The 24,097-nt window shown below is 38.8% G+C and overlaps 1 protein-coding gene across 1 annotated transcript; it reads right to left on the bottom strand.

Annotated features, from left to right (window-relative positions):
• Positions 1 to 1,599: 1,599 nt before the first annotated feature.
• LOC119730866 (apoptosis regulator BAX-like) lies at positions 1,600 to 21,716 on the bottom strand. Its single transcript, XM_038203930.1, has 5 exons — positions 21,548 to 21,716; positions 7,709 to 7,940; positions 4,762 to 4,897; positions 3,498 to 3,608; positions 1,600 to 1,704 (listed from the first exon to the last, which is right to left on the bottom strand). Exons 1-5 carry the CDS (start codon positions 21,714 to 21,716, stop codon positions 1,600 to 1,602), a joined length of 753 nt encoding a protein of 250 aa, XP_038059858.1.
• Positions 21,717 to 24,097: the final 2,381 nt, after the last annotated feature.

Consider the following 24,097-nt stretch of genomic DNA (forward strand, 5'->3'; position numbering starts at 1 on the left):
ATGCTGCCTCTGAATGCTGCCATTTGGCAACAGCCTGAGAGGGGGTGGGGCAGAGGGGGCACTCTTCCCCCAACCCCCTTGGCATTTTTTTTCCACAATTGTTTTTTGTTTATCATTTAGGCCTATTTAAATTAATGGTCCGACATCCCAAATCTCAAAAAAGAAAACCTGCTCAAAATCATTACAATGCGCCGTGAAAATGGGTATATAATTTGCAGTGTGCATAATAATGGTAACTTTTGAAGAGTGCCCCCATTTGGAAGGTGGGTACCAGCCCCCCCCCCCCCCCCCTTATGATTTTACGGAGGCCAAGTGCCCGGAGAACAAAACATGTCTACATTTCGGCACGGATGTGCGGTTGCTCCCCCCCCCCAACATCCAAAACTGGATTCCCTACTGGCAAAAGCTTAGATGACATTGATCTGTAATGACGAATATTTTCAACACGGTGACTAAACACTTTAAGTTTGAAAGGTAAATAACTAGATTGGTTTTGGTAAAAGCGTGTGGAATTTTTCTCGGACGAAATTGAATGTTACAGTTGGTGAATTTGAATAAAAAATCTTTAAAAATAGCCGGGTAAACCTATGAATCAGTCATTTGACATTCAATTTCAAAGTTTGGTCACCCTCTTTAGTCGTCAGGTCGAGAATATTCGTCATAACATACCAAATTCGTCTAAGCTCTTGCCGAATGGCAGCATTCAGAGATTGAAACCGTTTAATATAAAATCAATTAGACGAATTTGATTTCTTAATAACCAGGTTTGGCGTAAACGAGACGAAATCGAATAGTCCGGGAGGAAAACGTGTGCTCGGTTTGAATTTGCTTGAACTGAATTTGAAATTGTCTGACACAAGACGAAATTAAACATGGGAAGCGCACTAAATCGATGTTGATGGACGAATTTGAATATTACAAACGATGAATTCGAATGATAAACAATTAGAAATAGCCGGGAAAACCTATATTATAAAAAGCCAGTATATTATCCGTTTATATTTTTATTAGTTTGCCCAAGATATATCTAAAGAAGTTATTAATGCAGCACAAATCTTAAAAGCTACTACAAAAGCCAGTAGAAAAAATATTGAAAAGGTTTGAAAAGGGTTTTTAAAACTCTGATTATTGACATCAGAGAAGGCAGTACCAACGGACATCAATATTTTATTTTTAATTTTCGATCTTTAGACGTTAAGTTAAAGGATACAATCTAAAATGTAAGCAGGTGCTGTCATGGAATGAACAAAAGTATAAAAACTGTCATCAAATGATGTGCTCATCTATACCCCTGATTCACAATTAAGGTTAAATTACAATAGACGGATCAAAATCGATATTGATAACTGAAATGAAAAGTGTGGACCACCTCCACACCAAAAAGCCCCAAAACTATGGCCACACAACTGTATATTACAAACGATGTTGATGTGGCAACTATTTTGAAAAGATAAAATAGAAAGAAAAATGACAAAATTAAACGACCTGGGACACTTAACCTATTTCTATTGTCACATGGGTGGAAACACTGTCGCTGTTTAAGTAGCAGTGCTTAAAAGTGGTTACGCTGCTGTGTGCTCAACGCAACAAGCACCCATTTTAAGCACCGCAACAGTTGGCAACGATCAAGTGCAAGAGAACCACTTGTATATGATCTCCATACGAGATGTTGAACACATCCACCGTGGACACCGAAGGAATGGCCTGAACATGGAGTAAAATGGCAGAACGATAAATGTTAGACGTTTGTTAACCTTTCGACTTTTTAAAATTGTTCTTTTTTTAACTGTTGTTGTCAAATTCATCGCAAGTCTCTTTATTCTAAAGTCAAGTCACAAGATGTTCAAATGAACTGTGACCGAAACAGTTCTTTGCCACTGTTGATCCCTTGTTACTTGTGAATGGGCTTGTAAAGGGGCATGTGATTTACTTGTGACCAAGAGACCTTTGATTGACTCGACAACACTGTTAATTACGCCAAACACCGAACTGCAGGTTGTTAAATGATAGGACAACAGGGCGAATAAAAGAAAGGAAACCCAAATGGCGCCTCCTATGTTTTGAAAGAAGTTCTTCATTCAGCGATTTCCAGATCAAGGATATGAAAGTCCAATTTTTATACGCTTTATTTTAGTAAAATAATCGTTCATATCGCTCATGTACTTTTCAAGTTATGGACATTTAAACAGAAACTTTGTTTTATAATCTAGTCCACGGATCACAATAAAGGTAAGTGATCTTCCAGCAAAACAAAAACATTTAATGTATCAAAAACACATTAGAACACTCTCATAACAATGATAACTGGCACTTACCATAACCTTTATTTCAACACCGTCTGCTTCCTATGTTTAAACAACATGCTTTATGAGGTCAAAAGTTTATAGTCTTGCCCTGCCTTGTACTCGGCCACTCAGGAGACTTGTGCGATTATTCTGATAATACGGTTTTCATGAAACGACATAGTTTCATTTTACTGAAATATTATGTACCTTGACAGTGATCCATGGGCAAAATTATAAAACTGTGTTTGTGTTCAAAATTGTATAACTCAAAAGTACCAGTGATTTTAATGATTCTTGTACAAAAAGAGAGTTTTCACATCTTAGGTTCTTTACACAATAGGAGGCGCCATTTGGGTTTCCTTTTTTTCTCACTCTGTGTTTTCATTTATTGGTTTATTTTGTCATCATATCTTACCTGCTATCCTTTGTTGACTTTAAAGAAAGTGTAGCCTAGCACGAGAAGCGACAGGCCAGACAATATATTAAAACTCCAAGTTGCAATGCATTTATTCGCTGCAAAGTAGTCCTTTATAGCCGCCTAGGAAGCAAAGAAAGAATGCCAAACGGCAAAAGTTTAATTTCGTAAATTTACATTCACTCAATGCAAAACTGGCCGTTTTCTAGAGTTGTTGTTGAAATTAACATTCCATTGTGAATGTCGTGGAAACAATAGGTCCAACTCATTTGCAATAACACGAAAACAAAACTGGCATATGAATCAACTGTACTGCATCAATCAACTGTCTGTGTGAAAAAAGAAAAGAAAAAAAAAAAAGAATCTGGGACCCAGTCTCTAACTTAACACATTTCCATAGTCATATGCTATCAGACTACCGAAGGCTCGATCTTCTCAAAAAGTTGGATATGTACCAGTCTGGTCTTAGGCTTCAAATGAATATCACTGGGCTTCATTCTCAGGTGCGAAATCAGCGAAAAGCTGATACAGGGCTGACTGCCCTGTATTCCACCCTCTGAATGGCGTACAGGGACCTAATCGACCTCGGCGAAGACACCTTTACCACCGCGGGCTGGAAAATATCGTTGGCTAAATTCAAAATCAGAAAGTTTTTGCCTAGCAAAAGCAGGCTACCAGTCCAAATGTCATGCGATATATATCGTTTGTGACTGGTTCCCAGCTGATGCTTGCTACGCAAATTAAATTGTGAGCAACATTCTCTGTTTAATTTGTAGCTTTATAAAATTGGTCTTTACCCAGCCTCCCTGGTTGATAATCCAGTCAGCAGCCTTGGTGACCAGTAACGTGACTATTTCTTTGATGAGCTGATTGACCCAGCTGGGAACATCCGGCAGATACTTCAAGACCTAAACACGAAATAAACAAAAACAAAAACATAACATAACAATAACAGAGTCTTACCAATTAATTTCCCCAAGTTGTGTCTGTGGCTTCGAGTTCAATTGAAATAGAGTCCGATTCTTTTAATATAGGTTTTCCCGGCTATTTAAAAAAAAAATCATTCAAATTCACCAACTCTGACATTCAATTTCGTCCGAGAAAAAAAAACACAGGCTTTTACCACAATCAATTTATTCATTTACCATTCAGTTTCAAAGTTTGGTCAACCTCTTTAGTGTACCGTGTCGAGAATATTCGTCATTACAGATCAAATTCGTCCAGGCTGTTGTGGAATGGCAGCATTCAGAGATCAAATTCGTCTGTTATCGATCAATTCAAAACTTGTATAAAGTAAATTAGTCAGGTGTGTTCTAGAGAATTTTTCTTCTGTCCCCAAGCACAATTTGGCACATTCGCCGGCATTTTTTTCGACCAAAGCAGAGTACTGATCTCAAAGAAGAGTTACAAAAAAGTAAAGATTACCAAGATCAACAATACAACATTATTTAAAATAAACAAAAGAAAAGAAACAATCTTAGAATAAAAAAAAAAAGGAAACGTCAAAAGCCACAAATCAATAACCCATAAATACCCGTGTCATAATATTATGCCTAACATATTTTACGAAGATACAATCAAAAGAAATGACACATTTATGAAGAAGTAAGGAAATAAACAAGTAGTAAAGACTTATTCTTATTAGATGCATGTATGCCTTTGAAGATATCGCAATGGAGTAGATTCTTATTCAAATAACTCTGATCCAAACAGATTGCTAAATCTAATGATCATACACTTAAACCGAATGACATAATTTCAATTTGGAAAGTGTTAAACATGAAAATGTCATGTCTGGCAAAGAAAAATAAACGTCTGAAAACGAACTACGAGAATTACAGCAGGGAGTTAATTCGCTTCAAATTATTTTTGCGAAATTGGCCGGCAAAACCTATATTTTTTATAATTATATTCTTGAATCGCGGGTTGAATTTATTCGTGCTGCAGGTAGTCAATATGAAGAAAAATAAATCTTCAACATACTCCCATATTTGTTCTTTCAATTCCTCGGGAATGAAAATCGATTCCTTGTAAAAATGACATTGTTTCATCTTGTCTCACCTTGACACATATCTTGTAGGCAAAGTAGAACAGGGTGATAATCCGTCCCCAGTTTATCCCACCTTCATCGAATGCCTCTTTAGCTACAGCAATGATAGCCTTCATGGGTTCATCTGGGGTTACTGAATCTATAAACCTGCGGAGAGTACAACATGGAGTGTATGGACTCCGTGCACAACCGGCATGGATGTCGCTGAGGGGGGGGGGGGGGGGGGTAATTTGTTTTTGTTGTCCCACGATTTGACCGGGGTGATATGTACGTGGGCTATTAATTTGTCCAGTAGTATAACAGGGGTGCAAATGGCGACACCAAAATAGTCCGAATCAACCTCTTCCCCACCCCCCCCCCCCCCCCGCCCCCCAAAAAAATGCGGCAACAATTTTGGGCAACATTTTTGGAAAAAATCTGCCTTCTAAAAAAACAAATTGAAAAAAAAAAAAATTGTGAGCCCCCAGCCCAATTCGGGGCGCGCCACTGGCTTAATATAGGTCTTCCCGGCTATTGTAAAACATTTCTCATTCAAATTCACCAACTCTTTCAATCCATTTCGTCTGAGAAACTTAAAAAAAAAAAATAGTCATTTACCATTCAATTTCAAAGTTTGGTCACCTTGTTTAGTCACCGGGTCGAGAATATTTGTCATTGCAGATCAAATTCGTCTCAGTTGTTGCCGAAAATGGCAGCATTCGGAGATGGAATTCGTCTTATACAAATCAATTATATAGACGAATTTGATTTCTGAATAGTTTGGAGTGGACGAGACGAAATCAATACTCGGGACAAAAACATGTGTTCTTTGTGTGAATGTGTGCTTGAACGGAATCATGAAATTTTCTGAAAATAGACGCAATTAAACATTGGAAGTGCGTTAAATCGATGTTGATGGACGAATTTGAAAATTAGAAAACGGTGAATTCGATTGATAAGTGTTTCAAATTAGCCGGGAAAACCTATAATATATTTGGGACAACATAAAAACAAGTTGCCCTGCTCAAGACAAACGTTTGTTAGAACTCATCAATGACGTGTCTGGCCAAAAAGAAAGTAAATAAAATAAACCGGTATTAATAAGTATAGGATTGAGGGGTGACACCCAAAAGTCGGGACTTTTGTTTTAGTGAGGCTCTGCATGTAGCACTTTGAAAATCTTGGATAAAAAAGCCCAAATCATATTTTAGTACAAGAATTATTGAAATCATTCATGTACTTTTTAAGTTACGGAATTCTAAATTCATTTTGGTAAAAGAACACTTACCTTCGTGTGATCCGTGGACAGAACTTTAAAACGGTGGTTGTGTTTAAAATTAACTTAAAAACTTAAAAAGTACATGAGTGATTTCAATGATTCTTGTCAAAAAGAAAGCCTATGAATTGGGCTTTTGTATCCCAGATTTTCAAAGTGCTACATGCAGAACTTTACTAAAACAATGGTCCCGACATTTGGGTCTCGTTTTTTTTACTCACCCTGTATATTAAAGTTGTGTTCGCAGTGACCTTCATTTACAATTTTTTGTTTCTCTTAATATAGGTTTTCCCGGCTATTTCAAAACATGTTTCGTTCGAATTCACCGATTCTTATATTCAATTTCATCCAGCAACATCGATTAAGTGCATTTTCAATGTTTAATTGCGTCTTTTGTCAGACAATTTCAAATTTTGTCCAAACAAATTCAAACAATGAACACATGTTTTCGACCCGGTGTATTCGATCTCGTCTCGACTACGCCGAATCGTGTTATTCAGAAATCAAATTCGTCTAATTGATTTATAAAAGACGAATTTGATCTCGGAATGCTGCCATTCGGCAACAGCTTAGACAGATTTGATCTGTAATGACGAATATTATGGACCCGGTGACTAAAATGGGTGACCAAACTTTGAAATTGAACAGTAAAATGACTAAATTGGTTTTATTAAAAGAATATTAGAGTTGGTGAATCTGAATGATGAATGTTTTAAAATAGCCGGGGAAACATAGAATTGTTCACTTGTATATATATGTAGTGTTGTAATCGAGTCACTCTAGTCCAGTCCGAGTTACTTGTGTCGAGTCAGAGTCCGAGTCTCGAGTAATTTAGCTCGAGTTCGAGATCCGAGTCTCGAGTCACACGGTCAAGTCCGAGTCCGAGTCTTGGGTCACTTGGGTCGAGTCCAAGTCCAAGTCTCGAGTCACTTGGTCAGGTCCGAGTCCGAGTCTCGAGTCACTTGGATCCAGTCCGAGTCTCGAGTCACTTGGGTCCAGTCCGAGTCCTGAAAATCATAGGAGTGGGATTTTCATGATATGACACCCGCCCAACAACACGCACGACAATCGATTTGATGTGGCGTTACTGTGATGGGTCAAAAGTCAGTCATTTCGGTGAGTGCTGTCCTTGAATGTTTTAGCAGTCGCGCTTTTCGCAAGTTGTCTTTCTTTCTTTTTTACTCAGTTCCCTTAAATAACTGTATATGTTCTCTAAATACTTAATGCTACTTTATCAGAAATCTGCTTCATTTGGGGCGGTTCTTGTCGAAAAATTGATTTGATCGCGTGATTATTTTTTTCACGCGCGAAGCCTGCAGGCCTAATCACTCCTAAGCTACGAATTCCATAGAGAAGCGACATGTCTCTCAGGACCACCGCAAGATCAACCCACTTTGATGATGATTACACAAAAAACCTCTTGAAATAGTTCTTAAGCCCTTGTAGTAACTGTCCCGAGTATAGCAATTTAAAGACTTTATCGGACGGGTTGGTAAAACGGTCGAGTTGGTAATTAACGGGGCGGTCGAGTTGATCGGACGTGTGAAGTCAAGTTGGGCAACGGAAGAGTATTACAACGGTCGAGTTGGGCACCGAAATCAACAGGCACTGAACGGTCTTTATATAAGCCTCAATCCCACAACATTCTCCAAAAGTGCCTAGTTGATTTTAAAAGATTAGAGGCAAATTTATGTCATATGTACCTCTGGAACCTCACGTCCTGATTCAAGGTGTCCCCAATTTCTCTCAGGCAGGATCCCACTTCCCTGCACTGTTCTATCTCTTCAGGTGAGAGAGAGCCTACATGCTCATCCAGTTTAGGAGCACCCTTGATTGAATCTCTCTCAAACTGATCATTCATGAAAACACGTAGTATCTCAAAGGTTTGTTCAAAGAAATCAGGGTGCTGGCGCTGGCTCTGACGCATTCCATTATCTACATATAATGCATAGAGTATTAAAAACATGCAATACATGCAATATTAAAAACATTCAACAACATGCAAAATAGACTGGCACACGAAGAGTGATATTTCCTTCTCTTTCTTTTGAAAATGTTTTCTACGGTTTTCTTATTTCATTTCCTTCTTCTTTTTTGAGGGAGGGGGGTTCTCGCTGAAGAGACACGGGATACTGTCTTTTATTTTAAATACGCATAAATGCCCCGCAACCTTGACCATGACACCATAACCCTTTTCAATATCAACTTACCTGTGTCACAGGTAACGTTCATTTACATCATTGTTGTCTTCTTTAGGTTATACTGTATTGATACCTTTATGACCCTAGAATAACTGTTTTTGTATGTGATTTAAAAGAGTGAGGGAACGTTAACAGATCATGAATAAGAAATGTGAATAGAAAGACAAGACCAGTGAGTAAACATAGTGTAAAAAGTATGTGATGTACATGTATATATATTAAAACGCTGACACAAAGAGTAACATGGAGAGAAATTCAACTATGAATAATATCACTATTCTTTTCCCTTTTAGATGTATGTTCACTGTAATGGAGTTTTGCCGAATTTCTTACGAGTAAACTTGTGTTTTTGGTGAGAAATGCATGTACTACGCGTACAATGCACCATGCAGCAGTGATATGTTCACTCCTTTGTTTAATATTTGCAAAAGTTCCCCAGAAAGTTATTCCAGTCCAGATAAATTTCAACTTATAGAATAACTTGTACAGATTTTGCACATTAAAAGATAATTCAAGTTAACGTATTCATCATTAGCCTAATTCAATCAACTGCTGGATGAAGGCCTCTCCACTAACTTTCCAAGCTTTTCGATCCCCTGCCAGTTGTTTCCATTTCTTCCCTATGAAATCAGAGATTTCACCTCGCCATCTCTTAGGCTGTCTTCCTCTTCGCCTCTTCAAAGATAATGGCGTCCAATCCGTTACTTTCAGGGTCCATCTGTGGTTGTCTCTTCTCATGACATGTCCTGCCCAACTCCACTTTTTCTTTTTGATCTCAACTATTATGTCTTGCACCCCTGTCTTTCTTCTAAGATCTTCGTTCCTTATTCTGTCTCTCTTTGTGACCCCAATCATTATCCTTTCCATTGCCCGTACGGTGACTCGCAATTTTTGCTCTGATTTCTTTGAAGGTGCCCAAGTCTCAGCGCCATATGTTAAAACCGGGATGATGCACTGGTCGAAGAGTTGACGCTTCATCTTTTGCAGTATTTTTCTGTCCATGAATATGTAACTCAACTTGCCAAATTTTGCCCATGCAAGTTGTATTCTCCTCTGAATCTCCTCTGAATTCCCAACCTTAAATGTGATCTTCTGTCCCAAATATATGTACTCATCTACTGTGTCCAGTGTTTCATTCCCCACTTTAAATTGTGTTATGCCTAACGTATTCACATGCCGTTTGATTTTGGTTGTGAAAAAAACCTGACAGAGTAAATGTTAATTGGAAACTAAACACAAATATACAAACCAGGAAACTCTAAACAGAATAACAGAAGTATCGTTCATTGCGAAAGCCAAAGTTACATTTCCAAGAAACTTCCAAACAAATATGTAACCAAATGTTGACAAGTACTGTACACTGAAATGTACGAAGCTCTGGAAGAGCCATCCGACTTGTTCAGATACTGACTTTTATTATCTCAGGTTGACGAAATATTACAGGCAAGATGACGACATCCTGAAATAATTTATGAGGGGATGGCGACATCATGAAAGTAGGATGACGGCATCCTGAGATCATTTCTTAGAGGATGACGACATCCTGAAAATAAAATGACGACATCCTGAGATAATTTATTACGGGATGACGACATCCTGAAAATAAAATGATGACATCCTGAGATAATTTATTAGGAGATGACGACATCCTGAAAGTAGGATGACGACATCCTGAGATAATTTATTATGGGATGACGACATCCTGAGAGTAGGATGACGACATCCTGAGATAATTTATTAGGGGATAACGACATCCTGAGAGTAGGATGACGACATCCAGAGAAATCGCAGAGAGCATGGAAGCCATCTTGGAAACGCACATACATCACGACCTCTATCATCATATAAATACCATGTATATTCAGCTACAGGTGAGCAAATGATAGTATGTGCACATAGTACATGTACACACTCTTGTTTTAATATACTCTCGAGGACAATGCTTTGTGTTTTAGTACAGGCAATATAAGGTTTGACCTCAAACAAATTGCAACAGAATGTTTTTCACCACAGTGCATTTCCATAAGGTCCCTAAAATGACATACTAAAAGTCTTAAGAAATCGAGGTGGTGGAAATATGCCTAACTTGCATAAATCCAAAATGGTCGCATATGTTAGGACTTTCGCATTGATTTGGTCATATTTCTCATACTAGGTAAATTTTGGAAGTAATTTAAACAACAGTTTTAGTCCTCTTACATTGATTTACTCACTATTCTAGTCCTAGGTAAATTCCAAGATCCCTATGTTTCCGAAATTTTCCAAATGCCATATAATTTGCATAAATGCCGTATATCAATTTCCCTAAATTAAAGTTAAAATAATGGATGCCATGTATGGACATGTACCAATTAAATTTTCCCTGATGATCCAAGTCAAATTTCACAACACAGTGCATTGCTATAAGGTCCCTAAAAAGTTGTTAAAAATCCAAGTGGTGGAAATATGCCTAATTTGCATAAATTCAAAAGGCCGCTAATTACATGATGTTCATATGATTTGCGGCCATAATAGTATAAAAGCCGTTATGTACATTTGCTTTTTTTGTTTAAGAAGAAATTTTTGCCATATTTGGAAAGAGTTTACCTCCCTAAGCCGGAAATGCATTTTTTCCCAGCTACCATGTGGCGGCCATCTTGGATTTCAAAATGGCCGCCATTTCGAGCCTAATTTGTATCGTAACTTCGGACTTGATTGTCACATGTGATTTATTTTGATGGCAAACCCCATGTTTTGATACCAAGGAACCTGAGTACATTATTGTTTATGGTGTACTCCAAATGGATGGCAGCCATCTTGGATATTTCAAATATATGGCCGCCATTTTCGGCTTATTTGCATAATAAATTTGGACTCGAAAGGCGTACAAAGTCAATTTCGGTGCAAACCCCATACATTTGATACCAAGTAATCTTAATGACCCATTGCTGATGATGTATCCCAGATGGATGGCAGCCATCTTGGATTTTTTTTCAAATTAGCCGCCATCTTGGATTTCATTTATAATAACATTGCACCTGAATGTCCTATGAAGTCCATGTATTTGAATGAACTCAAGTAAATCACTGTGGACGGAGTACTTACAGTTGATGGCAGCCATCTGCGATATTTCATAATTGCCGCCATTCTGAACTATTTGCATATTAATTTTGGACTTGAATGTCGTATAAAGTCACTATTGGTGGCAAATCCCAAGGAACCCAAGTTAATCATTTTTGATGGGGTACTCCACTGGGAGTATATCCCATCTACAATGATTTTCTTGGGTTCCTTGGTATCAAAAACATGGGGTTTGCCACCAAACTGAACTTCTTATGACAATCAGGTCCGACGTTAGATACAAATTAGGCCCGAAATGGCGGCCATTTTGAATTCCAAGATGACCGCCACATGGTAGATAGAAAAAAATGTTACCAACAGATTTCCAGCTTAGGAAGGTAAAGTCTATCCAAATATGAGAAAAATTCCTTCTTTAACAAAGAAAAATGCAGTGGCCAAAATACGACATAAAATGCTATCTAGTAATAACTCTCGTCCTAAGTTGCTTTTCGGGGTACTTTAAACAACATTTTGTCATTTGACATTGAGACCATTCAGTGTGAAATCACCCCCCCCCCCCAAAAAAAACCTTTTAAATTTGAAACCCCAACCTCTTCAAATTGGATCATATTTAGTTTATTGGGTAATTTCGGCTGTAAAGCCGAAATTTTAAGTTTTAGCACCATCGGACAAACAGTTTTCGTGCTACCGCCCAGGCAATTTTAGTCAAAATGGACATTGCTGCCATTTTAAATGACCATATTTCTATAATCTGTGAGCCAAATTTGTTAATCTTAATTTCTTTTGAAAGGTTACATCATGAGAAATCCAAATTTACCATTTTTTTTTTCATGTCGGGGTTATTTGAAGTATAATGACATTTTGACCTTTAATTTGACCTTGAATTTAGCCTAGTGGATCACCCGACATTGAGACAAACTTGGATGAAAATTAAACCCCAAGATGTTCGCTACACAGTATCAAACAATTGGGAGCAATATATATTTTGTTCGGTTTTTGGCTCATCTCAAAGTTGGCATACGTGTTGCAAAATGTGATATCCCTTTGCAGTGTACTAGTGGATTAAAAGTAGGGATTTTTGTCCCTGAAATGTGTTTATGTACAGGGTGTCGGAAGACTGTTAAAATATTATTCCTTTTATTTTCTGAGTTGATTTATCAATCACTATTTTTTTTTACGGCCGTGAAGTGTTATGTAACTTCGGAGGTGGGTGCTAGGTAAATTATGCAAATCGTAATTCCTTTTCCCTTTGTTGCATACCAATTCCGGGCTTGCACCCATGTGGGAGGGGTATAAAACCCTCGCCCACGTATTTTCGGATTGAGTTTTGCGGTTTTTGGTTTATTTATTTCCCGTAATATATATATTTTGTTTATGGGATTTGTAACTCCTGTGTTGAATCCTCTGTTCTCTTGAGTTATTCCTTGATTTTTGGTATGAGTAGAGCGGCGCAAGGGTTCGCTCTGCGACACAGGGATACCAACTTTGACAAGAGCTAGAAACCTAACAAAAAATATTATACCCCATAGGAAACATAGGATCTCAAAAGGTACTTCGGACTGGAATGATGATGCAATCAATGTCAAAGGACAAATTGTTGTTCAAAGTACTCCAAAAAGCAATGCAGGACAAGAGTTATGGCCAAATCAAAAATCATTTAATTAGTGGCCATTTTGAATTTATGCAAATTAGGCACATTTCCACCACTTGGATTTCTTTTTTTTTTTAAGGAACCTTATAGCAATGCACCATGGTGTGAAAATAATTTATGTACATGACTGAACTTGGATTACCAGGGAAAATATAATTGTGACATGTCCACACATGACAGCCATAATCTTAACTTTAATCTATGCAAATTAATAAATGGCATTTATGCAAATTATTATCGGCATATCGCAAATTTGGGAAACATAGGGATATTGAAACTTACCAAGGTCTAGAATAATGAGTAAATCAATGTAAAAGGACTAAAATTATTGTTTAAAATACCTCAAAAAGCTACCTAGTATATGAAATATGACCAAATCAGTGCGAAAGTCCTAAAATATGCGGCCATTTTGGATTTATGCAAATTAGGCATATTTCCACCACCTGGATTTTTTTAAGACTTTTAGTATGTCAATTTAGGGACCTTATAGAAATGCACTGTGGTGAAAAAAATTAATTCTGTTGCAATTTGTTTGACGTTCACTCAAGTATTTTGCCTGTACTACCTCCCACCTAAGTAGTATAGCAAACCACTGAACATTGCTATTTTCAATAAATTGGGTTATGCATTATGAAACTTATTCATTACCAGTTGTTTGTTTATAATTATGTAATTTTCATTTTTTTTTCCCCTTCAGGTTGTTTCAGCAGCTGTGTAAGGGCTTCACAAGAAAGCTGCTTAAAAGTAACATCAGTGTACTATTTTTTAATTTACTGTCTTCGTCACTGTTAAACTAACATTTCACTTGTAATATTTGGAAGTGACATATATATGTTAAGTAATTTGATTATGTTGAAGTTGATGTTCATCAGTGCAAACATCGATTAGTGCCAATTAGATAGTCACGAAACTTGCCATGTAATTTTAAAGTGATGTAAACGCGCTATTTTGATATTTAACTATACACATATATATATATATATATATATAGATTCATATATATCATATTGCAGATAGTATATATATATTACAGCATAATAAATGAATATAAGTCATCTACAGATCTTTTCTGAAGTCAATGGGCATCTCAATAATAAAACAAGAACAACTCTCTGAGTTTAGTATTAAATATATTGTTGCAGCATCACTAAATATTCCATTATAAAGTCGCAAAAAAGTGGTACTGGGTGTGGATATTGAAACACATTAGAAAACTACTTTCCACCACTCGGATTTCTTAAGACTTTTAATATGTTATAGAGGAGATTTTTCTGAAGAATAACCTTTTAAAATGGTTTCTGTTGCAATTTGTTTGAGGTTACCCCTTAATTTTTTCACATAATGCCTTTACTAGAGGAATGTCACGGGGTGGTGGAGATTGGCTGCGGGCACCGATGTCTGCAATTAACTAAAATTGAATCCATATTACCGTTTATAAAATCGAAAGTCAAAGTCTGTTCTATAACTGATTGATGACTCAGTAAGCTAGTTTGGAAGTAGTGTTAAAAACAGAACAAACAGTTAAGTTAGGCTCCCCAAAAATGTACATAAAGATGCCTTTTTCCTGCTTACCATCATGACCGTCCATCGGGGAATCCCTAGAATCACCACCACCTTCTGCCATGACTGATTGACGACTCAGTAAACTCGAAAAGTAACTGCCTTATTCTCTTGCCTTCGTTTCCAACACCAGCAAACTTAATGTTCAGCAATCTGCATGGGCTAACCGTTTTTGAGGGACTTAAATTTAGATTAATAATATTCAGTAGTCACTAGTACATGCACCGGTGCACGATTGAGTTCTTCAATGTTCATCGAATGCCAGGCCTTTTTCCCCGTCACATGAGGGCGCCGTTAATGCGAAGCAATAATGTGTCTTCGCTCGTACCCCCCGCCCTGCAAACAGGGCGCTGGGATACTCTGATGAGCTTCACAGAATCTTGTGAAGGAAATGGCCTATGACCTATGTATAAAACATCTGGCTGCAGCTGTTCAACACCGCAGTTAGACAATGTACGCAAATGCTATCCGAAAACTGACATATAAGTGCACGCGTTCCATACCGGATGTGATTTCTGTTTCATTGCGGACCATGTGGACACAATTTTGAGCGTCGCATAATGCAATCCGACCGTTCGTGATTCGAAACGGAGCCTGAGCAAGTCACGGGAATTGTAAATTTACAACACAGATAAGTTATACAGAATTTCTTATATTATTACGCTTTTCAACGAAAAAAAACCATCTCTAAACTGGAAAAAAATATACTGTTCTAAACAGAACAAAAAACTACATAGCAAAGTTGATAATAAGCAGGACAAGTTCTTCTCAGAACTAATATTTTCTAAGCAGTAGTTATTACCACATGGTGTTACCGCAAACCGAAACGATACCGATACCCCACCATGCAAAGCCTCAAATCTTATGGAATAAAATAGTAATGGATCAGTCTTAACGGCCGTTTCAAACCTTGCCGAGGCATAACCGTGATGACGCGCAGGTCACAGGTTACGTAAAATCCAACCAATCAGAGCATGAATTCCAGAGTATCCCAGCGTCCTGTTTGCAGGGCGGGGGGTACGAGCGAATAATGTGTCAACCTCGTTCGTCCCCAGAGTGTTAAGCAGTACGCGCCCACCTCTACCTGCCCTCCCTTACTATTGGAAACGAGGTTTGAAATAAAGTATGCACTGGGGACAAGGTTGACAATGTTGTGTTCCCCGTTGTGTTTATCGTGTTCATGAGTTCGTGTCGTTTTTGTTGCCTGGTTACGGTGGCCCACAACTGTCACGGCAAGCGCAAAAGCGCCGCGGCAAGCGCAAAAGCGCCACTGCGAAAGCAAAAGCGACACGGCGAAAGCAAAAGCGCCACGGGTTTATTGGGAAGGGGCGTAATCATACATGCCGCTACTACATCAAAAATTAAAATGGGGAGGAGAATGGCCGCCACCAGGAATTCGTATTCGATCCATTCAGCACACTTGCGAACCCCCCCCCCCCCCCTAACGACGGTACAACTGAAATTTAGGATTGAAATGACGACAATGAAAGTAACCCTGTGGGTGCGAGTGCCGACCGTTACAAAAAGCCTTACCCACCCACTACCGCAGCCCTGCAGGAGAGCCTTAAGTGACTTCCTAGATGTGTATGATATACTGAAAAAGAAAAAAAAAACTTAACTCATACACTCTGGGCAGCTCACTTGTGTGCCTACACACCGGTGAACTAAAGCTCAAATTAACGGAACTCTTCTCTGCATGCTAGTCGGAAGGAAAAAATACCTCTTCAAAAAATGCATCAGCTCACAGAGCCTCCCGTCCTCGTAATTGTTTGCATCCCACGAAATGTAAAGAAATGAGGAACGGCCATGATGGTGCTGATAGCGAGTCCCACTTTCCCTCTCCTTTATAAACTCTGATTCACGGCAGCAACTCTCTTGGAATAATCTTGGAATTATCCTACAACAAATTAATATCGACGATTTATTCCCTGAACGTTGCTTGCACTGACCGGTTTTCCTTGCTATTTTCTCAGCCATAAAATCACTTCTCAAAGAATTAAAGTCTGTGATTAATAAGAATTCATGGTGGTGACCATTCTCCTTCCCATTTTATTTTTTGATGTAGTAGCGGCATGTATGATTATGCTCCTTCCCAATAAACACAACGGAATTCAGCCGGACCACAATTTCCACGCTCTCTTGCAGAACTCGCTCAGCTAACACTGACTATACACGACCATAATTATAGAGTCTGCTTGAGCATGGCGCGGAGACTTTAAAGAAGCCAAAAAATCATAAAACTAAATCAGCCAAAGAATATTTCATTCCCGGCAAAGTAGCAAAGTGCAAAATAAGCGGGTGAAGACCTTTTCTATTGAGCTGAAAGCAGAAAGAAGTATGGCTTTTGTAAAGAACTGGAACTTGATAAGCGAGAATGAATATCTCAGTGCGCTCTTCCCGACCAAACCCCTCCGAGCATATAAACGACACAAAAACATAAAAAGATGGCCTGCATGGTACGATTCAAGGACTGTTCAATCTCCCCCATCCAACCAAAACAAAATCTGGATGAGGAAAATGTGCAAATCCTAATGGACCTCCTTCGGAACAAAACTCTAAGAGAATGATCATAAAACTCTTCAAAAAAAATGCATTAGCTCACAGAGCCTCCCGTCCTCGTAATTGTTTGCATCCCAAGAAATGTAAAGAAATGAGGAACGGCCCTAATGGTGCTGATAGCGAGTCCCTCTCCTTTATAAACTCTGATTCACGGCAGCAACTCTTTTGGAATAATCTTGGAATTATCCTACAACAAATTAATATCGACGAATTATTCCCTGAACGTTGCTTGCACTGACCGGTTTTACTTGCTATTTTCTCAGCCATAAAATCACTTCTCAAAGAATTAAATTCTGTGATTAATACTGGTGGCGGCCATTCTCCTTCCCATTTTATTTTTTGATGTAGTACCGGTATGTATGATTACGCCCCTTCCCAATAAACCCGTGGCGCTTTTGCGCTTGCCGCGGCGCTTTTGCGCTTGCCGTGACAGTTGTGGGCCACCGTATCTGGTTACAAGTATTCGACAAGAGGGAACTGGAGGAAGAATTTTCGGAGTGCCTTACTTGACAAAAATACCAGCGGGGTCAATTAATGTGCATGAATTAGATACTCGGCTCTTTTTGACGCTCTTTGTTCGCGACACACAGCTGTCCACATTGTGCTTTCATAGTTCAGTTACAAAGGACGTGCACACATATTACGAGTAGAACGGCAAAATAACAAATCAATTGTCACTTGTTATGGAATGTTTAATTGAAATTGTTTCAATAAATGACTTTTTATTCGATTTTTTAACGTAACATTTTGGATTCCATAACATTCCGGTTAATTGCCCATTACCGGAGTAAAGCAAACATCGTGACTTCATTTACGCTGTGCAAACGGTCGTGTGCACTTCACAAAATTACGGTTATATTTTGTCGTCGTTGTTGCAACCTCGTCCCCAGTGTTTACTTTATTTCCAACCTCGTTTCCAATAGTAAGCCCTGGATAGGAAACGTTCTTCCTGTGTCCTGATTCAACACAGAAATTGGTTGCAACTATTTTTGGTACACTGATTTCTTTATTAAGAAAATCACTCTCGAAGGCCTTGAAAAAGAAAAGACCTTTGTGAAATTGTTACTAGCATCGCAATCTATGAAAATTACTGAAACTCAATTTCAAGTTTATTCAAATTGAGTTACAGTTTCCATAAATTGCGATGCTAATAACAATTTCACAAAGGTCTTTTCTTTTTCGAAACCTTCGAGGGTGATTTTCTGAATTTTTTGCACGCTAATTTTCCTATTCAAGGGGTCCGGAAGCAGACGCGGATCCAGGATTTCTTTAGACGGGGGGCACACCTTTAGAACATTTCCTCCGAGGACTAATGTAGCGAGCGCGAAGCCCTTACGGCGTGGGGTCCGGGGCCCGCTTAAGAGTCCCGGGAAATTTTGGATTCTAGATGCTCTGTGGTGCAATCTGAGGCGATCCTGGCACCTTTCCCCCTGAATTATTTGTGCAAAAGTTGATAATCTTGTAAGGTATCTTTTAAAAATATACTCTTGTTTTTACAAATTTTAAGCTACTGTGTACTTCAAAATTGCAAACCATGTTTTTTCGTCTTCATAATTTCTTGCATTGTATTTAGAAAAAAAAGGACTTGTATTGACTTAGATTGTAAACTGTGCAATCTGAGGCGAAATCTGGCCCCTCTTTCCCCGAGTTATTTCAGCAAAATGTTTTAAGTTACATAAGGATATTTTTCATTGGTTTAATTTATACTCTTGCTTTAACAAGCCTTTTAAGTTTCTTCTGTTTTTCACTTGATAACATTTCGTCTGCATAATTGTTTTCGTGCATTTTATTTTTAAAACGGAACTGTACAGACTTAGTTTGTAAACTTTTGCAAGGATGCTTTCTAATGTAAGTTTTGTATCAAGTATACATTTTCAGTTTATCAATAAGATAAGATTTTCTACGGAAACGGACATGTTTTGGACTCCTTGAAAGCGCGTGGAAGAAATGTTGGCAAATTGTTATACGAAAACACACCCCTTGACCAATAGTGTGGTCCAAAGAGAAGCGTTCAACGTGTATGTCGCGCTCATCGCGCTAAATACAGCACATCGGCTGTCACACGTGCGTGTTTTTCGTACCGGTACGAACGCTCATATGAATCGCATTTCATAACCGATATACTATGCAGGGTAACTTATGGAGTACGTACGGTGGGATCGCGGTTAACTTCGAAGCTTCTCGAGTTCCCTGTGTCATACGGCCAGTACACAATGTTTGCAGGCCGCTGATATTTAATATCGGCGTCGGTATTTTTGTTAGAAGGTTGCCCTCCTCCTTCCCTCCATTTCTCTCACCTCCCCCTCTTTTTTCTCCCTGTTTTATTCATTTTATTTTTTTGTGGACTCAATTTGACGGGGGGCACGTGCCCCCGCGGCCCACCGATCCGCGCCTGGGAAGGACCCCTGTAGGGGGAACTACGCTGGCGATGCAGGGTGAACTTTCGATCTATCGCCGTAGTTGAAAATGTTAAACTTTTGCAAAACTTACCGTGACGTCGCAAATTAGCATTTTAAGATCGCTTTTTGCGCAATTGTACATGTAGACACTGATTTTCAGGGGGCGACATGCAGATCCATAATCTGCATCAAGCACACATGTCAAGCTCAAGTCACAAATCTGAGAAATCGTGTGATTATTGTGTAACAAGCGGCATCTTGACAGAATAATATTATGCTCACGTTACCTAGCAGTAGTGTAGGGGGACTGTCTGGTACAGTTTGACCTTGGGCATAGAAATATGTAAAGGTCACATAAATATGTAAATATGTAGATACAGATATAAATATGAATTAATGGGGTTAGGAATTTCTGGCACAGTTTGACCCCTAATGAATGGATGGGATGAATAGGAAATAGGTGTGGGTAAGGAACCGAGTACAGTTTGACCTATTCTATGGGAAAGATTGCATATATGTATGGGGAAATATAAAAATTTATAGAACATTTTGACCTTAGCCCTAACAATACAGTATACATGTAGATATGTATCTACACGTGTATTACATGCGGTTTACGCAACACGGCCACCTGTGGCCGGCAGTACTTAATCCTCTCAGATCAATAGACTGTTGACGTAGGTGGCCGGAAGTGAGTATCGATCCCAGATAATCATATGAACAATGGATCTGTTGACGCACGTGCGCTCGCGTGTGGTAAGTGGGTATTCTGACGGACAATAGGACTGTAAGTGGCCGGAAGTAATTATTGATCACTCCTTGGGGGTTAGCCGGAACAGATCGATATTTCTCGAAAGGGGCCACCGTAGGCCGTGGTGTTAGGCATAGTGTAGAGATGTTGTCAGAGTTATATTAAGGAATATCGTCACTAATTATTAACCTCTGCGTTTCATACGTGAAAAAAGTCAACGAAACTGTCGGGTGGTCGAGTTTTAAAAAAGTTTGAAAAAATTAATGTATGTATTTGAAGTAAACAAACACTCACCGGTGAACAGCGTACTTGCACGGTATAGTCCGATGATTGTTTTAACCATGCAGGAATTGTGTTAATAATAGATCAGAGAGCTAATGAATCCATGCGTTCTATATGGAGACCGATGGTCGATCACCCCTCGATGACCGCACCGATCATGGAGCAAATAAATAACTCCGTGCTTTTGCACCGATATTTGCCTTGTCATATTGTGTATGTTATCCAGGTGCAATACCAATTGCACAATATTCTTCCACATACCACCAGAACCATCTATGTACGTATATCTGTGTGCGGTGGTCGTAGAAAATACAAACTTTCAGCGTCGGCTCAGTCGGTACGGTGTGTACAGTATGCACACGTACATCTGTATTAAGGGACTGACTGCATCCTACACATTGTATATTTACACCGTCCGATCAGATAGCGCTGTTTCCCTAATCCATAAAGACGTAATTCTTTCAAGACGTGTTCATTATATCGATTATCTTTCACCGATTTAACCTACCTGCATGTACAGTGGGGGATGGATTATTGAGCGTTCTAAATATTGCTTGCCAGGAGTTGCGCAACAGAAGGGGGAACGCAGACTCCCTCGGACAATGGGACTTAATTGGCAGCGCACGGCATGTGCGGGAGCTTCATATATCTGTACGTGAAAGAAGTCAATGAAGTTGACTGACTAAACATGATTTCAAGCCTTAATACCCCTTTACCGTTGTCTGTACAGGAATGCACCGAACCCTAGTTGTATCACCGTGCCGGACTTGTTTACAAAATCAAGGATATATATAACTAGGTATTTTGTGTTAAAGCAATTATATGTACTTCTATTTTATATTGAAGATTTAGAGTGTCATAAGGCAACTAACTTTGTTACCCCCAACAAGTCCCAAAGTTGGACACAGTGCATGATAAAGCCATACATGAAGCATTAAAGACCGTAAATATTTATAGATTTTTATCTTTACCCAATTTAAAACCATTGGGGTCGATAAACGGGGGATCTATTTTATTTTGTTTGTAAAATGCATCAGCATCTTCTTTTATTAGTTTTATAGATAAAGTGCTTATTGTACCCGTGTCGAGGACGCTTTCTATGTCTAGTGGTGGAAGTTGGGTATTAACAAAATTGTCATCTTCATCTACATTGGTCTCTGCTACTTCTTCATCATCTAAGATAATGTCAGGTGGATCCTCGTATTCGTTATACTCAACGGGATCCATGTCAAATCCTCCCTCAGCCATTTATTTAATAAAACTATTTAAATTACGCCGTTTTGACAATACTGCCCGGTAGTATACCCTGGGTCACCAACCAATTTTACGTGGCTAGAGCTCCACTTATACCACCCGTCAATTTAGCAATATCTTCTACGCTTAGTTTGTTTAAATCCGGCGCTTTTATTCTGAGTAGTTTAGTTCCTACTATGGTGTATCCCATCGAAAGACCCGATATGACGGCTCCATGATAAATCGTATTTGCTATTCCGCTGGTGTCAAAGTTACCAATCGTTTTTAATATAACAATTTTTAAATTGCTGTTTATTCCATGTCTAGCGTTTTGGGGGCGCCGGGTGTAGTGGGTTGCGTTACTACCGGCACTGGCTGTACTACCGGCGCAGATGCCTTACTTTTTAGTACCAGCAACCCCACTCCTATTATCGACACTATAGCTCCCCACATCGCCCAAGAGCTGTAGTCTGGTAAGCTCGTAGCTTCGTCCGATGTTACATCCATTTTTGCTAATTTTAATTTCATCTGTCTATTGTGCTCGGCTAAAGCTTTACCCTGCTGTTCGTTTAGGATTTTAAGTCTTGGTCACTCTCATTACAGTCGGTGATAACGTTGTTTTTACTGGTTGGGGCGTCTCTGTCTCTGCTGGTTGAGCCGCTGGCGTTGCTGTCGCTGCTTTCTGATCTTCCATTTATTATATTAGGTTTGTTAAATTTCAAATGTTTTGTTGTGATAATCGTAGCTACTAAGGGTAATATAAAGTTCCGTACTTGTAACAAACGTCGCTCAACATACCAGCCATACTCGCACTTATAATATGATCAGAACTCAAGTCGTTGGTGAGTTCTTCTTCAGAATCTGTAGTGACGTTATATCCTAAAACTTGTACGGGTGTAACAACGGATAACACTCGCGAAAATAGACTTAAAGTGTATTTACCAACTGTTTGAACAATTTCATTTCCAAATTTAGTTTCGTACAGATGATATAGCTTTTCGAGTTCTTTACTGTCAAGAGCTTCGATATATTTAACGGTATATTCCTTTCCCAAGTACTTTCTAGAGTTTCCGGCTGCTACGACACCGCACAAACGATCTTTATGTTCTGCGTTGTGATCTTGTTCGTTCGTTAAAGCAAGTTTTAGGTCCTCCATCTTATTAGAAAGGAGTTTAATTTTAATATCGCTGAAGCAACAACGTTGCAGATGCGGAGATACTCGTAGGTGTTAAACGATAGATTAAGAGAGATAATTATAATAGCCAGAAATTGTAAGTACTCGAACATTGCTATCATTTAATATAAAGCTAGTTCAAAAGGTAGTTGTAAACACCTCAATAGTTAGTTGTAAATACCTCAGTAGGTAGTTGTAAACACCTCAGTAGTTAGTTGTAAACACCTCAATAGTTAGTTGTAAACACCTCAGTTGTTAGTTGTTAACAACTCAGTAGTTAGTTGTAAACACCTCAGTAGTTAGTTGTAAAGACCTCAGTAGTAAGTTATAATTACCTGAGTAGCTCGTAACTAACTGGAGGTTCGGTGTATACGACCAATTTACTATATTTCACATCTCTCAAACGTCGTTTTATATAATCTCGTTCTTAAATCGGTACGACGTCATTTTCGTCTAACGCTTGATCAAACGATGTTTTATCTTTGCAGTAAAATAACGCTAACCAAGCCGTGTTTTCTCTATAATCTTTTAAAACGCTATTGTACTTTTGAGTCAGTAACCAACAGCTGTGATTGACGCGTCTTCCGCTAAACGCCATCTTGCTTGAGCGCACGTCTTTTTACGATATTTAATCTCTTGATCCGAAGAGCAATCGTCCAAGATAAACAGCGTAGCAACACCTTCGAATATTTTCCTGTAAAAATCGATCGCTTCGTTGAGCGTCATCTTGTACAATTCCGGATCACAGAGATATACCTCGGGATCTGCTTGAATCCACTTTCTTTCGATGTACGTTTTGTTTTTAAATATGGTAGGGCAAATGATGACTTTCGCTTCAAATGTATTTTTATAGTCTGACTCTAACAGATCCAAAATCCAAAACTTAACAGAGATTTAAAATCCCCGTCTTCCAAGTTCAATTGAGCATCCATGACCAAAAATACGTAAATCGTTAAGTCACTTTGACTTTCGGCTTCTCTGTTAAATGGGACGTTGATGCCTCCTCCGTCTCCAAGTTTCCTACCAGATCCGTGAGTGGAATTGTCGTCGTTACTTTTAAAATCGAGCCACAGACCGTACTTGTTTTTTAGGTAGTCTCCGAGGTCACAACCCGTCAAATTTAAGTCTTTGGATACTCCACGCCCGCTTTCGGTATCGCTGTCTCCAAAGAACTTGATAATTTTGTTCCAGTGTTGATACTGAAACATGCCTTGACTGTAGA

The sequence above is a fragment of the Patiria miniata genome, unplaced genomic scaffold, assembly GCF_015706575.1.
Source record: "Patiria miniata isolate m_02_andy unplaced genomic scaffold, ASM1570657v1 HiC_scaffold_1, whole genome shotgun sequence".
NCBI lineage: Eukaryota > Metazoa > Echinodermata > Asteroidea > Valvatida > Asterinidae > Patiria > Patiria miniata.

What these genes read in the sequence shown, in the direction of transcription:
- LOC119730866 (XM_038203930.1), bottom strand. Translation starts at nt 21,716, where the DNA reads ATGGCTGAGGGAGGATTTGACATGGATCCCGTTGAGTATAACGAATAC. An exon ending in AGAAAGCGTCCTCGACACGG is followed by an intron (nt 7,941 to 21,547) that starts GTACAATAAGCA and finishes CATTATATGTAG; the next exon opens with ATAATGGAATGCGTCAGAGC. An exon ending in TTATCAACCAGGGAGGCTGG is followed by an intron (nt 1,705 to 3,497) that starts GTAAAGACCAAT and finishes CTCCATGTTCAG; the next exon opens with GCCATTCCTTCGGTGTCCAC.